The sequence below is a fragment of the Pteronotus mesoamericanus genome, unplaced genomic scaffold (assembly GCF_021234165.1).
Source record: "Pteronotus mesoamericanus isolate MK-2021 breed Mesoamerican mustached bat unplaced genomic scaffold, CSHL_Meso_final contig_46, whole genome shotgun sequence".
Taxonomy (NCBI): domain Eukaryota; kingdom Metazoa; phylum Chordata; class Mammalia; order Chiroptera; family Mormoopidae; genus Pteronotus; species Pteronotus mesoamericanus.
In genome coordinates this window covers 8,759,291-8,775,801 of record NW_026555170.1, presented here as the reverse complement: position 1 = coordinate 8,775,801, position 16,511 = coordinate 8,759,291, and the positions used below count along the sequence as shown (strand labels likewise).

Genomic DNA, 16,511 nt, shown 5'->3' with positions numbered 1-16,511 from the left:
CTTCTAGCTACAAAATTAATACATGGTTCACTGTAGACAATCCAGCCTTTTCATTGATATTAATTTTAATATTCACATAAAACATAGTGTTTTTTTAATAACAATGGTTGCAATTCCATTCCGAGACCCAGTGTTGCATTGAAACTGCCAAATACCCAAGACGAGTATGATCGGCTCAAAGATAATATTGGTCTTTCCAAGAATCATTTGGGGCTCTACTCCTAAACGTCAAAGGAGATTGCTTCTAGACCCCCTCCAGACCTTCCCTCGAATGTATGAGTTAAATAGGCCCAAAGGAATCTCTAACAAGTCAAGAAAAAAGAAAGAGAGAGAGAGAGGAAGGAAGGAAGGAAGGAAGGAAGGAAGGAAGGAAGGAAGGAAGGAAGGAAGGAAGGAGGGAGGGAGGGAAGGAAGGAAGGAAGGAAGGAAGGAAGGAAGGAAGGAAGGAAGGAAGGAAGGAAGGAAGGAAGGAAGGAAAGAAGGAAGGAAGGAAGGAAGGAAGGAAGGAAGGAAGGAAGGAAGGAAGGAAGGGAGGGAGGGAGGGAGGGAGGAGAGGAAAGGAGAGGGGAGGGGAGGGGAGGGAACAGAAGGGAGAGGGAACAGAAGGGAGAGAGAAGGGAAGGGAGTGGGAAAGGTAGTGGAGAGAGAAGGGGAGAGAGAGGGAAAGAAAGGGAACCACGAATATAGTAAACACCAATGTAGACAGTTGGTTGTATACTCATCATATAGAGGTTGCATATTCATCATATAGAGGTGCATCAGGCATATTCATAGACAAATTTCTTTTTATCAGAGATTACCTAGATCAGAATAATTTCAACCTAAATGGGTTTGAATGGACTAGAACTAAACTCAGAAAACCAATGAGTCAGTGCTTATAGCACTTTTTATAGTTGTCTAGTAGGTCTATAAAACCAATGAGTCAAATAGAGTTGGGTTTTGAATGAGGGAACTTTGATGCAGAGGTTAAGAGCATTAAGTATAAATTCAATCAGAACTGATATGAACCTCAGCTATAACCAACTGCAACTGCATGAGCTTGAGAGAGTTACTTCATCTTTCAAAGGTTTAAGAAAATAGAGAAACACTTGTGATAATTAAAAAATTAACTTGTGGAAGGCTATCATTAAATGGCAGTTTATTAATAACAGGCAATCATTATCAATTTATACAGAAATTTACTATCCTTAAGAATTAGTACTTTCGCCCTGGCTGGTGTGGCTCAGCGGACTGAGCACTCGCCTACGACCCAAAGGGTTGCCAGCTGGATTCACAGTCAGGGCACACGCCTGAGTTGTGGGTCAGATCCCTGGTAGGGGGCATGCAAGGGGCAAAGACACGCTGATATTTCTCTTCCTCTCTTTCTCCTTCCCTTCTCCTCTCTCTAAAAATAAATAAAATACTTTTAAAAAAGATTTAGTGCTTTTTATTTACTTTTTAAATTATAAAAATATACATGTTCATATTTTTAAAAATTTAGAAAATACTGAAATAGCCCTGGCTAGTGTGGCTAAGTGGATTGAGCACTGGCCTGCGAACCAAAGGGTCACCGGTTCAATTCCCAGTTGGGGAACATGCCTGGGATGCAGTCCACATCCCCAGTGTGGGGGACACTGAAGAGGCAACCACACATTGATGTTTCTCTCCCTCTCTTTCCCCCTCCCTTCCCCTGTCTAAAAACTTAAAAAAAAAATCTTTAAAAAATAATAATTTCCTCAAATCATCAATAAAACATTTTTTAAAAAAAGAAAATAATGAAACAATAATTTTACTTTGCTAGTCCAATAATAACTAAGTTTGTGCATTTTCAAAAGCATCTATAGTACCTGGCCCTATTTTTTTTATAATGGACCAGATTCAGGAATTGAAATGTATGTTAAGTTTCCATGATAGAATTATATAGAACACTAGAAGTTTCATTTTCAAATTTCTTCCCCTTCGGCCAAGAAAAAGCAAAGGAGACAAGGTATGGTGCTATCTTGAATGCTCTACAATGCATCATACTAGTCTTTAAGGCTCATCTCTGTGAAGTGCTTTACAATTCCTCTCAAACCCATGATCTCTTCTTTCCTGATTCCCCATATCTCTCATATAGCACTTCTCATACTCTGCATTATAGCTCTCTATGCTCTTTTCTTACCCACCGCTCCCTTCCCTTGCCCTTCCCGCCACCCCCCTCCCCCGCCGGCCGCCTGCTGTGTATCTCCTAGAGCTGGGGCTTTAAAACTAAGGACTATGAGCCTCCTGATATTATATAAAAAGAAAAAGCATTTCTGTCAGTACAAATACTCTTTCCTGGAGAAAATCCACATACTCATCAAATTGTCAAAAAAGGTCTGAGAGCTCTGGCTGGTGTGGCTCAGCTGGTTGGAGGATCGTCCTGCACACCAAAATGTTGGAGGTTCTATTCGATCAGGGCACATACCTAGGCTGCCAGTTCAATCTCTGGTTGGGGAGCATATGGTTCGTCCTTGGCAGTGTGGCTCAGTTGGTTAGAGTGTTGTCCCATAAACCAAAAGGTCACAGGTTCATTTCGCAGTCAGGGAACATGCCTAGGTGGCAGGTTCAGTCCTCGGTGGAGCGCATATGGGAGGCAACCAATGGATGTTTCCCTCTCTCTCTCTCCCCCTCCCTTCCTTCCTCCCTCCCTTTCCCTCTCTCTAAAATCAATGGGTCTAAAAAAAAGGTCTGGGACTCATAAAAGGTACAGAACCCTAGTCCAGGGCTGTAGTCTAGGGATATATGTGATTTAATTATAATTGGATCCTCTACAGTGCTTAGCATCTGCCTTTATATAGACAAATATGTGTTGGTTTAAAATTTTATTAATGAAATTGCCCTGGCTGCTGGTGTGGCTCAGTGGATTAAGTGCCAACCTGCAAACCAAAGGGTCACCAGTTTGATCCCCAGTCAGGACACATGCCTAGGTTGCAGGCCAGGTCCCCAGCTGGGAGTGTGCAAGAGGCAACCGATCGATGTATCCCTTGCACATCAATGCTTTTCTCCCTCTCTTTCTCCCTTCCTTCCCCTCTCTCTAAAAATAAATAAATAAAATCTTTTAAAAAATTATTAATAAATCAAAAATCAATGTGAGATTTTTGTTTCATGCAATATTGTAAATTAATATTTTCTCATATAATTACCTCATTCCCTCATCTTACTAATAAACGGTTTCTGAAAGGAGAATGGTGGTTACTAGGGGCTAAGGGGAGGGCAAAACGGAGTGGTTGTTTAATGGGCCCACAGTCTCTGTTTGGGAGGATGAGAAGGCTCAGGAGATGGAGGGTGGTGATGGCTGCAATAACAATGTGAAGGTGCCTAATGCTACTAAACTGTTAATGTGTATGTTACTGCAATAAAAAACACTGCTTTTTATTCTCATATAATATTAATCACCTATTACAAGGCAGACTCTTCATCAGATGAAAGGAATGAGAAATACACTGGTTAAATTTTAGGATATAAAGAAGAAATCCTCAAAGGAGAAGCAAATCTTAACCCCAATCTAGCACAAATTAAAACAGCATGAGACAATCATAAACCCTGTTCAAACAGAGAAGCTTTTATCTGAGTAAACAAAGGTAAATTGCTTAGGCACTTCAGTTTATCAGTGTGAAGAAAATTAAACTTTTTCAAGGTACCAAGTCACCACTCAGGAAAGAAATAATAATTTAGTCCAAGTTTATCAATGTATTATCCACATGAATAATGTAAGCATTTTGGATGCCTGCAACAGGCATTTCAAAGTGTCAGGAACATATATTATTCAAAAAACAATTAGTGACTATTCTTAAGACTGAGAACTATAAAATTCTCAAAACCACTTTAAAAAAGAAAAAGTAAGCCATATAGTATCTTGCTATGTTACTTCACTCTACTCCCATCGCATACTTTATAGCTTGCCTCACTAAAGTCTAAGACTCTATTAGGTTACAACTATATTTAAACATCAAAAATATTCATATTAATATGCTATATTGATATCTCCAAGCAATGTGTATGTTATTGAAAACATAGATTCTAAACCTTTTGATGATTCAAGTCAGTGATATCACTTGATTATTTATTAACAATAAATAACTGATATGCAAAGACATTTAAATATTCCATTATCTTTCCAAAAGTCCTTATATATGAGATTCACAAATATTTCTTCAGTGGAATCTAGGAAAGATTCACTTAGAAACAGATTGAACATAAAAGCTGACTATGAAATTCTATATCATAAAAAAGATATCTATCCCCTACTATAATGAAGTCTTGTGTATTCAAAGTAAGCTAATGTGTTTTTTGCTCTCTTGACTTTAACATTAATTACAGAATATAAAATTTTCCCATAGTTAAACTTACCAAAAACCCAAATTTTCCTAATATTTACTCTTATTCAGGAGTATGCATTCAAAAAATATTTACTTAGTGCCTACCATAGCACTATACCGTAAGTGCTAGACATCTGCGAACCCCAAATAGTCATGTTCTACCTAAATAATACTTAATGCTATTGATTTTCCAGAACACACATATACATCACTACCTCAGGTGTCTTTATGATTATAAAAACAATCATTCTGATAATAGTTTGAAAAATTCAATTTATGAATCTAATCTCTAAAGGAAACTTTATAAATGATTATGTTTTTTAAGATATAAAAATGTTTGCCTGTCATGAAGTTTATTTTTCTGTAAGGCAATAGCAAACCATTAAAGACAAATTACTTCAAACTGTAAGATTTACCTGAAATGGGAATATTCTGTGAGACAGATAACTGCACATCTCCAGTACCTGGCGGCATGTCAACAACCAAATAGTCCAGTTGACCCCAATCTACCTAAAAATCAACATAACACAAATATCATTGTATAACAACTGCAGTAAAAATAAATGCATTAATAACAAATCTAAAATAATAGGTTTCACTTGAGCTATTACCAAACACCAGGGACTGTGCTAAGGATAGATATATGAAAGATAAGTGAATGAATGAATAAGAGACAGTCCCTAACTCTAGCAGACCTCTGAATGATAAGGTTAATTTTCCAAATGATGCACTACTCCCCATTATGCATATACACAAATGGTGAACCCATTTTACAGTGGGCTTCCACTCAGGACCAATCATTTATTTTCACTAGGAAGAGCTCATATTTTACTAAGAAATTTTTTTTTTTTTTTAACCTTTTTGCCCTTTGGACAAAAGCCTCAGCATTTCCAATATGGCAGATCCTAATAGAAGTTTTAAAAGTTAATTATTTTTCCTTTATAAAACACAAATATAATGAACACCAAAAGTTAATAGTAAGAAAATTTTAGAGATATAACTAGAGTGCCAACACTACAATATTTTGATTATTTCTCTCCAGGCATTTTTCTAAATATCTATGCCTAAGAAATTCAGCTATATTACCAAGTCCCTAAGGCTCAGCCTCAATTTAGGCAGGTCTCAAGGATACTCCAGGCTCCTTTCTCCTCAGTTTTTCCAAGTCCCCAGTCTCAGTGAATGGCAGGCACTAGGATCCTCTCAGTTGCCAAAGGCAGAAGCTTGGAATCATTTTTCATTCTTCTGTTCTCCTTGCTATCCCAGTCCCTTATTTTGCCTTCTAAAAATCTCTCAAATGTATCTACTTCTCTTTTCCTTACTGCCAAGAGCCAAATGGAGACCACAACCATCCATCTCTAAAGCCTCTGAACCAGTGTCTGCTCCAGCACTGCCTGTCGAGTCTGTTCCTAACACCAATGAAAAATGGTCTATCTAAAATGCAAGTCTGATAGTATCACTTTTCTATTTAAAACCCTTCTATTGCTTTTAGGACAAAGTCAGAGCTTAAGCTCCAGAGAATTCTGCTTGATCTTCTTCACTTGCTGATGCCTCCTCATTCTTTAGATCCCAGCCTGAAATTTACCTCCCCTAACTTCCATGAGATTAGATGTGGTGTTCCTACTAGGTACTTCTCCTATTCATACATTCATTCATTCAATCACTCAACAAATGTTTACTGAGTACCTACTATATATTAGGCATTGAGCTAGGTGTTGATAATTAAGTGGTATCATGGTCCCTAGCCTCACAGAATTAATAATATAGAGGGAGGCACATATTAATCACATTATGAAATAACCTGCACAAAGGGAAAGGTCAGCAAATGTCAGAAACTGAATCAACACCAACATAGTCAGAACGCAGTGATGAGGGAAAGGGTTGTATTCATTTATTGTTGTTTCATGATCTGTCTTTTCATGAAACTGTAGCTGAGTTAGAATGCCCAGCACAGAACGGAAACGCTGCAGATGCTTAAAAGCTATTCTTTCGCAGAAGGAATGAATAAATGAACAGGTGCAAAGGTTCAAGAATTTTTTTAACATAAGTGAAAATCATACTGTGTATATAATCTCATATTTTGCTTCTTAAAACAATAATGTGAAATAAGCCTTTTCTCCATGGTCATATATTTTTTAAAATTAAAGCTTAGATGATATTGGGTCAAATGGATTCATTCATGTAGTAACTCATTTACTCAACACACATTTATTGAGACTCGATTAGGTGCCAGACACTCTTCGGGTCATGGGGATAGAGCAGGGAACAAAACAAAGTCCCAGCCGCCGTGAAACTAACATTTTAGTGAGAGAGACAGACAGACAAACAGAAAGACAAACAAATCAGATGCTATGGAGAAAACAACAAGTATCCCTTACTATACAAAATTATTTGGATCCTGACTCGGATATCCAGATCAAATAGCAAAAAACATTTTAAAATCTTTTCAATTCCCAAATTTCAAAATGCAAGTACTAAGAGTTCAGATAGCAAAGGATTTATCAAATAATTTCTCTGAATCTCTTCAGTTTCCAGGGGCAGATGGTGAAGGATACTTGAAGAGTAGGAGGAGAAACGGAATGGTGGGAGGTGACCCATTAAACAGGGTGGTCAGAGCGCTGAGTGAAGGGAGAAAATAACGGACGCAGTTATCTGAATGAAGTCATTCCAGGCCAAAGCGAGAGCAGCGGTAAAGGCCCTACGACGGGGATGTACTGGGCACACGAAAGGTATGGCTAGGAAGACAGGATGGCCTTTCTAAAACAGCATCCTCCCCAATAGCAATCTCTCTCCTCCTCTGACTGTTTTTCTTCAAAACATTTACAGTATCGCACATTACTGATTGAATTGTCTTTTAGGAATTCTATATTTCTCAGACACAAATGCTTATTTCATGACACATTTTAAGAGAATGATGAAATGATGAACATAAAATAGTTCATTTTCAAAATAGGATGTCTTGGTTTGAAAAATAGTTATCTCAAAGTTATCCATGAGCATAATCAATGAAACTACCTACAAAAAAAGATAAAGAGTACTTTCCATCTTATATCCTCTGCACTGAAACTACTAGCCCTAGCAGACTGACAAGTCTCCGTTCCAGAGAACATCAAATGACTGGTACTGACAATTTATCATTGTTGTTCCTTGGTATTTAATCCCATTTATCATGTTGGCTCCATTTTCTTAAAAGACAACTGTTATTAAGGCTCCCAGAAACTAAAAATACTTCACTGTTAAGGCAATTAATTTCAAATGACTCTTAAGCTGAATTTAAGCTATTTAGAAAAAAGAACCTGGTTCTAAATCTCCTCACACACACTAGGCATTCCACAAAGGCTTGCTACTTGCACTGAACTGAACTGACATAAAAGTATCTGAGTTCCAGTTGTACAGCATTTATTAATACTATTGAAATATATTGGTTGCCAGGAAGTTTCAGTTCTCTTATAAAAGAGTCATCAAAGCATTGATTTTAGAATTATTTGGGATTCTCTCAGGGTGTCCAACCCATGGCCCGCAAGCTACATGCAGCCCAGGATGGCTATGAATGCGGTCGAACACAAAATCGTAAATTTACGTAAAACAGTATGAGATTTTTTTGTTCCCATTAGTGTTTGTGTATTTAATGTTTGGCCCAGGACAACTCCTCTTCTTCCAGTGTGGCCCAGAGATACCAAAAGGTTGGACACCCCTGAGGTTCTACTTAGTGTTTGTTCACCTATATAACTGTGTTACTTAATGTAGGGAAACATGTACTAGCAAAACACCCAGGTAGCTCATTTGGTAAAATCCAGTGGCAGATCCAGATTTTGTGTGGCCTAAAGCATATACAATTTGGGCAGTCCTTTCTAAGAATAAGAATACAAAATTAGAAATGCAAAATAAGGTATAAAAGTAAATATTTGGAATGCGAAAAAAAATCACCCTAAAATGTTGGAGACTTAGAGATTCAAATTCCTTTCTCTGAGATCACTTGAACTGAAATACTTACATAGAAATGCTTCCTGACTGCAACCTGCTTCCTCTCTGTACCTGGAACACTCTACAACTCCTAGCATCTGACAGAGGCCAGGCAAGTGTAGAACTGCTGAGCTTAAATTTTATTAGCCTCATGATAACCCTACTTCTGGTAAAACCTTCTTAATTCCCTCTCAGGCCCCAAACTCAAAGGATCAGTCTACAAGTGGAGCTACCAAGGTAGTTCAGAGATGCCCTGTGGATATAATGAGGGTTGAGGTCATCTGGAGTTCAGTAGGGTGATGTCGGTGGCAGGCAGTTTTAACTCTTCCTTCTGGGGAGAGAGCTACTAACTGTAGGCCATTTTATTTTTCAGATGAACAGAGTGAAGGTGAGGTAGGGGTTTCAGTCAGGTCATTTAGGGCTACTGTAGGGTAACAAATTCCCCCTTTTTCTGTTCTCTCTCCTCATTCTTAAAGGGTACTGAGGGTTGCAGGTATGTCTTCTATAACTTTTTCAAGCTGAGAGTGGTTATTGCCAGGGGCTCTGTTAAAGACCTGAACCTGTCCCTAGCAAGCTTCGAGTAGGCCTAATATCTCCTTGCTGTAACTCCAATTGTTCATATCCCTAGGTTATTATCATCTATAGTTTGCCTCAAGTCTTTTAGAGACAAAGAAACTAGACTGCTCAGGAGGCAAGGTCTAAAGATGAGCGGTAAAAGGATAGTGGCAAGAGAGCCTAAGACGGGGAGGAAACTAGTGAGGATAGCAAGAGCCCTTTTTATTGTATTGCAGATATCCTGGGTGTTGGAATGGGTTTTCCCAAGTGAGTGTAACCATTTGTCTTGGTTGTATATCTCAAAGATAATGACTTCTACTTCTTCAATATTGTTTATCCATGTACAACATGAGGAACTGATAATGGTACACACCCCACCTTGTTCACCTAACAGTAATCTAAGGCCTGCCAGTTGCAGCCGCCATTTTGTTAATGGCATCATAGCATAGCATGCTGTACTAGCCACTGCAGAGACTCCTCCTTGTTGGGCCAGCTAGTAATCTAAAGCAATCCTATTGTCCAAAGGACCCATGTGCCGAGGACTCTAAGTTGAAGACTTAGAGCCTGAGCAATTGACCTAGCCAAAAGGCTGACTGTACAGGTTAAATTCCACAATATCAAGTACTTACTGAGAGAGATGTCTATGAGAACAAAAATAAAAACAAAGGTTAATGATCAGAGGAAATTATAACCCAGCTTCTGAGTTTGTAAGGTTGTCAGTCAAGATTTCTAGTTGTAAGGATGAAAGCATTTGCAGTTTGAAGCATCTGTGATGATGTTCTCAGGTAAGCTCTCTGTGTGGCTTTCACAGCATCAATTCCTGAGATTATTTAAGCATGAGCTGTTGTGGTGATTTTCTGAATTTTATACCGAGTTGTCCATCTTTAGTTTGCATGGCTTTGGAAAAAGGCTATTTTAGTTCTCAATGGTTTCTAGTCAAAGGATGGGAGAAAAATTAGAAACACGTTTTTAGAAACAGATATTGGAAGGGACCAGAATAATTCCAAATCCAGTCCAGTTTACAAGTAGAAAACAAAACGAAATCCAAAAGACAATGAACAGTACTAGAATCTAATATCCACAAAGGTACAATTTGTTCTTTCACTTTATTAATATTGTTTATTAATATATCCAGCACTTAATGGTTATGCCACCAGAACTAATTACTAAATCTCTGTCAAATTATTTTTGTTTCTTTTTTGTCAACCTTATGAATGGAAAAATATTCCAAACTAGCACTGACTGGGTAATTTTAGGCTAATATGTCTTCTCCAAATAATATTTTATATTCCAAACAATGCCTGATAATCTGAGAGAAACTCAAATAAAGGCAATTCCCTCTTTTCTGAGAAATTACTGGAAAATAAAAGTATATCTAATATTTGAGCAGATATGGTAATTTGTCCTTTTCTGGACAGCAGTTATAGTATGGTGCTATGAATGAGGAAAGACCTCGCTCTAGAGGATGCTGGAAGCACAAGTGCAAACATGCTGAGTTGCAAGCGTTGAAAAGAAAGGGCCTACAGATGCATTCCATTTTTGGCTTCTCAGCTGGCTCAAGCAGTTTGATACAGTCAGCCTCCAGTGTAGCAGTTTCCTTTACCAGAATTATACGGTCATGTTTAAATACTTTAGAGTTACTATACTCTTCTCCAAAGTCAAGGTAGGATGTTCCAGTCATCTCAGGTCAGCTAGCAAGGTCAATGTGAGCCATGTGAAAATTATCAGTAGGGGTGGCCCCTAGGCCTGGGGAATCAGGAAGGAACACCATTGCCAAGTAAGAAAGGCAGAGCTAGAGCCTGCTAGAGCCAAAGTAGAAGCCAGGAAGAATTAAACTTTGAAGGGAAAGAAAAAAGTACAACTAAGGAACAAATAGAGAAATAAGAAGCAGGAAAAATGGGACAAAATCTAGATTAAATAATTTAAAAGTGGGCTATATCTAGGCAGCCCATTCATACAATGCGTGGAATATTCCACAAGTGATAGAACACATTCTTAAAGGAAGTTAGGCTGGGCCAGACATTGCCTCTTTACCTCCTGTCTGCTCTTAATTACTGACTGAATAGTGGGTTTTGATCCTTACGCCTACCTGACTTATAATTAGTAGACCTCAAAGGAGCGTTCTGACTCTGACCATATATCTGTTACTAAGTCTATCTCATACCTAATTTCTGCCATCTGTCCCTTACTTCCTGGTTCTCCAACCCCAGTTAGGCACAATACTATACTAACAGCAAAAAGAACAATACTTAATGCTTTGCTTGGAATCTCAGACATGAAATCTTGGGACTGCTGGAATAGAAGATGCAGCTAACCTTGTCTCAGACCCATGGACAATTTTGTCAGGCAAATTACCAAGCTCCTAAGATTTTTTTATTCAACGAACTTCCATAGTTTGAATGGGTTTTCAAGCTCTAAGAACTGTAGAGTGATTATTTTTATAAACAACTATCTCCCCAACTTCAATGTAAGCTCTCTGATAGAAGAGACCTTTCTTTGTGCATCTCTGGACTCCTTCTCTACATCCAATCCCCTCAATGCCCAAACAGTGTTCAATCAACATCTACTGAAATATTCGATGAGTCAGGCTGCTCCCTACAACTGTATTATAATTTTTTTCCATGTGATGCATCTTTTTATATACAATATAAATCTAAAATAGAACATGAAGTGGTTTTCTTTAAGTCTGAACCATAGTTTTTTCTCTACATAGTGGACTATTCATAAAATCATGCAACATTTCACTTTCATTGCAAGAAGAAAATTCCTATAAAGGTGAAATTATTTAAATATAAATACCACAGTAAAAACCTGAATAACAAACATTTCTACTTGAGTTGATGGTCTACTGACTTATGGAAATAAATGATGTGACAACATATATTAAACTCATCCTTGAGATCATTTTGATAAGAGCTGACCCAGTTATAAAATGAGAACATCTCATACAAGTTACAACAATGATATAAATGTTCTTCCCTAATACTTTTTTGTTTTTGCTTAATCCCTCTACCCTCTAATCTCCACCCCCCCCACTAGCTGTCATCTGTTCTCCATCTAAAACAAATTTTAAAATAAAAACTTTCCCTATACACCTAAAGACTGAAGCTTCAGAATTTTTTTTCCAGTAGGAGGAAGAAATTATTAAATTAATTTTGGATAGTTTATAAAATATATATAGATGTGTGGTACTCTCTTTAATAAAGAAAACTACAAAACTATAATACTCCTTTTTTAAAAATCCTTAGAAATATCATGGTATTTGGGAGGATTCAAGGTAATGAACGGACACAATTACATCTGCCATAGCAACGCAAGGAGCCCCACTGAGAGAATCCACAGTCATCATCAGCTGGTTTTGATGATTCTTAAGGATGTTACAGAATGTGGGCAATAGTACTGCTCTAGGAAACCAGTCTGTCCCATGTACTTACTGCATGCTAGGGCTGATCTGAGAAACTGTCCTAGTTGAGTTCATTTCTTTAGTTTTAGGTACCCACCACCTGGCATCCTAATTTTGAGCCTTAGGGTCCATTAGGTGAAACTAAGGTAATAGGTAAGAGGTGGCGAGGGGGCAGGGGGCAGCAGAATGGATCTGCAAGTAACAGGTAAAGAAGTGCAAAAGGAAATGAACAGTTATTGAGAGCCTATTATAAGGTAGGCACTAATACTTTTTACATATTATATAACATTGTAAAAAACAGCCATTATAACCTCTATTTTACAGGTAGGAATAATGAGGATTTAAGAATAAAGACATCCAAGGTCAGTCTGTTGGTGAGTGATGGAGCTGGGACATGAATCCTGGTCTGTGTGACTCAAGTCATGTTCTCAGTCTCCCACAGAATGTGGTGCAGCATCACTATTCTCCAAGACCCTGAAGAATTCTGCTAGCACTTCACTGCTCCAAGAACATATGAGCTTTACTGTCTTACTTTCCCAGTGTATCATAAAATAGATATACAGTATTCCTTACCCACGGCTTCATTTTCCCTGGTTTTCATGACCAACAGTAAACCATGATGCTAAAATGTTAAATGCAAAATTCCAGAAATAAACAAATCATGTGTTAAATTGCATGCTATTTTGAATAGCGGAATGAAACCTCGGGCCTTCCCACTGTGTTCTGCCTGGGACGTGAACCATCCTTTTGTCCAGGGTGTCTGTGATGTATACCCTACCTACTGCTAGTCACTTAGCAGCTCTCTCAGTTACCAGGTCAGTTAGCTGAGAGAGTCAGATCACATTCACATAACTTTTATTACAGTATAGTTATAACTGTTCTATTTTATTTAGTGATTGTGGTTAGTCTCTTGCTATGCCTAAGTTATAAATTAAACTTTTTCAAAGATACGTATGTATAGCAAAAAGCATAGTATACAACGAGGTCTGTACAGAAAAAGTCCAGCCATTGTAGACATAATGAGAACAGACTGTGCGATACGGATGCAAACTACGGCAGCCAAGGAGAGTGGGCTGGAATGCACATGTGTGAACAATGACTTCACTGTACTAGTCAGTGAGGGTAGTAGACGCCATTGAGTGAGCATGTCTACTGTATGGCTATCATATTCAAAATGACTAAGTAGAGCAATGAATCTGCATCACATTTTGTGTTAAGTCTAAACATTCCTCCACGGGCACTATTCAAATAATTCAGAAGGCTTTCGGGGATGATGCAATAAGTGTGATGTAAATAAAAGTGTGGCACAAATGCTTCAAAGGTGGTCCAGAATCTGTTGAAAGTGGTCCATGTTCTGGAAGGCCTGCAACAAGCAGAACACCTGAGAATGTTGAACGTGCACAGGCTGCAGTCAACGAAGACTGGCAGTTGACAGTGTGAGAACTAGAAGCTGATTTGGAGATTTCCAAAACTACTGGGTCCGAGATTGTGACGCAGGATCTTGGCACAAAACATGTCATGGCAAAATTTGACCAGAGCAGAAGGAACAGTTGCTAATGACTTGATTCAAACTGCTGCTGATGACTGTTACAATCAACCAGATTTCCTCAAGAAGGTCATAACTGGAGATGAATCGTGGGTGTATTGCTATGATCTGGAAATGAAGGCCCAGTTGTCCCACTGGAAGTCACCTGGTTCTCCATGCCCAAAGAAGGTGTGGCAGTCACAGCAAGAGCAAGACCATGTTAAGTGTGTTTTTTGATTGGGAAGGTGTTGCCCCTCCAGGCCAAACAATTAATAAGAAGTACTACTTCAATGTTCTTCGTCAGTTGAGAGATGCAATATAATGAAAACAGCAGCAGCTATTGGCAACTGATGATTGGCAGCTTCATCATGACAATGCACCCACTCATGCATCACATCTCGTGCAGAGTTTTTGGTGAAACATCAAATTACCCAGTTGACTCAGCAACCCTACAGCCCAGATGTGGCACCCTGCAGCTTTTGGCTTTTCCCAAAACTAAAATCACCTTTGCAAAGGAAGAGATTTCAGACTGTCGATGAGATTCAGGAAAATACAACAGGGCAGCTGTGGCAATTCCAACAAAAGATTTTGCAGAATGTTCTGAACAGTGAAAGAGATGCTGGGAGAACTCTGTGAGGTCCCAAGGTGCTTACTTTTAAGAGGACTGAGGTGTCATTGTCCTGTGTACAATGTTTCTTGCATCTTGTATCTTCTTCAATACATGTCTCTACTTTTCATAGTAAATGGCTGGATACTTCCTGAACAAACCTCGCCATATATAGGGTTTAGTATCATCTGTGGTTTCAGGCACCTACTGGGCAGTCTTGGAACATATCCCCACAGCTAAGGGGGAAATACAGTATAAAACAGAGTCTGTAGACTCACAGAAAACATTAAATAATGTAAATAAGAAACATAATTATTTATTTCCTTTAACTTTTTTCTTTTTCTGGTTAATTACAATGTTCCTTTCATTTCTGGATATTTTTAATGGCATTATATAGTACATAGTATTACATAGTATAAAGCCTGTGTCTGAGTAACCATGGACATGATGACTATAAATTTCCTGACTTTGTGATATTAAAGAATATTTTAACGTCCGATAATCTACCATTGAATTCTGGGCTTTTTAAATAAATCAATAAGCATCATCTTAATAACCATCTACAAAAGAAAATTATTTGGAGCAATTGTTTAAATCAAAATAAATAACCTATGAAGACTAAGGACAGATTTTTTTAAAAAATATCTACAGCTATTAAACATGTTTTTAAAAACTAGCTTAGGGGATTTTATTCTAAGAATTTAAAGATCTAAACCCTATGGAACAGTAAACCAAGTACAAGAAGCTGTTGTTCCATATGCAGTTATATTTTAAGTCTCAGTTATTATAATGCAGCTTCTATTTTAAGTTCTTATTCAGACATTAATTACTATGATTTTTAAAAAATAGCACCATAAAGGGGAGTCTGGCAAAAATCAAGACTATGAAGCAAAGGGGAAATCTGGCAAAAATCAAGACAATAGCGGGTAGAGATAAGAATCCAGATATCTTTTCATTAAATAGAAGTATCTTAGTCTGGGAAATTGGCATGTCTAAATTCCAATCATTTATGTCTCTAACTAGGTATATTACCATGGGTCAGCTAATTAACCACTCTGGATCTCAGTTTTCTTATCTATAAAATAAAGTGTTTTAGAGTAAATAATCACAAGGTTACTTCTATCTACTTTTTTAAAAGTGTGACTATAATCTATCTGTGTAAATTGGAAAATATTTGTGATGATCTGCTCACAGGAAAAAGGTGAAAATAAAGAGGACTTTGCATCCAAAATAGCAAAACAACCGTTTAAAAAAGGGGGGGAGCACTTTTTATAAGAACATGGAAGCTAAAAACTATTTGGTCCATTTAAGAATATGCAAAGAAACATGGAAAATATGACCAGCAACACTCAAAGGAAAAGAAATCAACAGAGACAAGAAGGAAGGGGCGGGGCAGGGAAAGGGAAGGGAAGGGGCAAGTCAAGGAACATATAGCAAGGACTCATGGACAAAACCAAAGGGGAAGAGCTGAGGGAGGGAAGGTGGGAGGGGGCAAGGGAAAGAGGTGGGGGGGAGGCAGAGACAAATGTATTTAAAAAGTAAATAAATTAATAAAAAAAAACAGTACAAATTAAAAAAAAAGAGAATATATTTTATAGAATGGTATTTCCCTTGGAAATGTAGCTAAATTTCATAAAGAACTTAGATTTAAATTTGTATTGAACTACAATCTATCCTGACTGCCATCCTAAAATACCTCTTTCTAGCTCATCTAGGAATTACGTGTTGTATCTTTACAAAATGGCAAATGTTACAAAACAGATGCACTCTGGAAAAGCTGTTGAGGGGATGGCCACTAAGGTGAGAAGTGGGGAGGGGATTCACACACAGACCCTTACAGGTTGAGAGGTCTAATCCAAATTTCCAATTAATATAAAACTTCATTCTATAAACACTCATAACAGGGATATACTAGCTACAAAAAAAGGCTCAAATCATCCACTGCATACTACATCCTCAAATACAAATTTGGGATCAATAAAAGGATGGAAGAAAATTGTCACTTAAGAATCTTTCCTATTTTTTCTTTTGCTATATATGAGAATGGTTTACTTTTGCCTCTATTACTCAGACTACATAACTTCAGATATGCTTTGTTTTCTGATTTGTCTTTAGTTGCTACAGGCACTGCTATTTATTAGA

At 37.8% G+C, this 16,511-nt stretch overlaps 1 protein-coding gene across 1 annotated transcript in view; it reads right to left on the bottom strand.

Annotated features, from left to right (window-relative positions):
• Nucleotides 1-16,511, bottom strand: part of NUBPL (NUBP iron-sulfur cluster assembly factor, mitochondrial) — a 245,613-nt gene that overhangs the window by 47,843 nt on the left and 181,259 nt on the right. Inside the window, exon 7 of the mRNA XM_054577918.1 lies at nucleotides 4,736-4,829. Within this exon, the coding sequence (XP_054433893.1) occupies nucleotides 4,736-4,829 (94 nt within the window). The remainder of the gene's footprint in view (nucleotides 1-4,735; nucleotides 4,830-16,511) is intronic.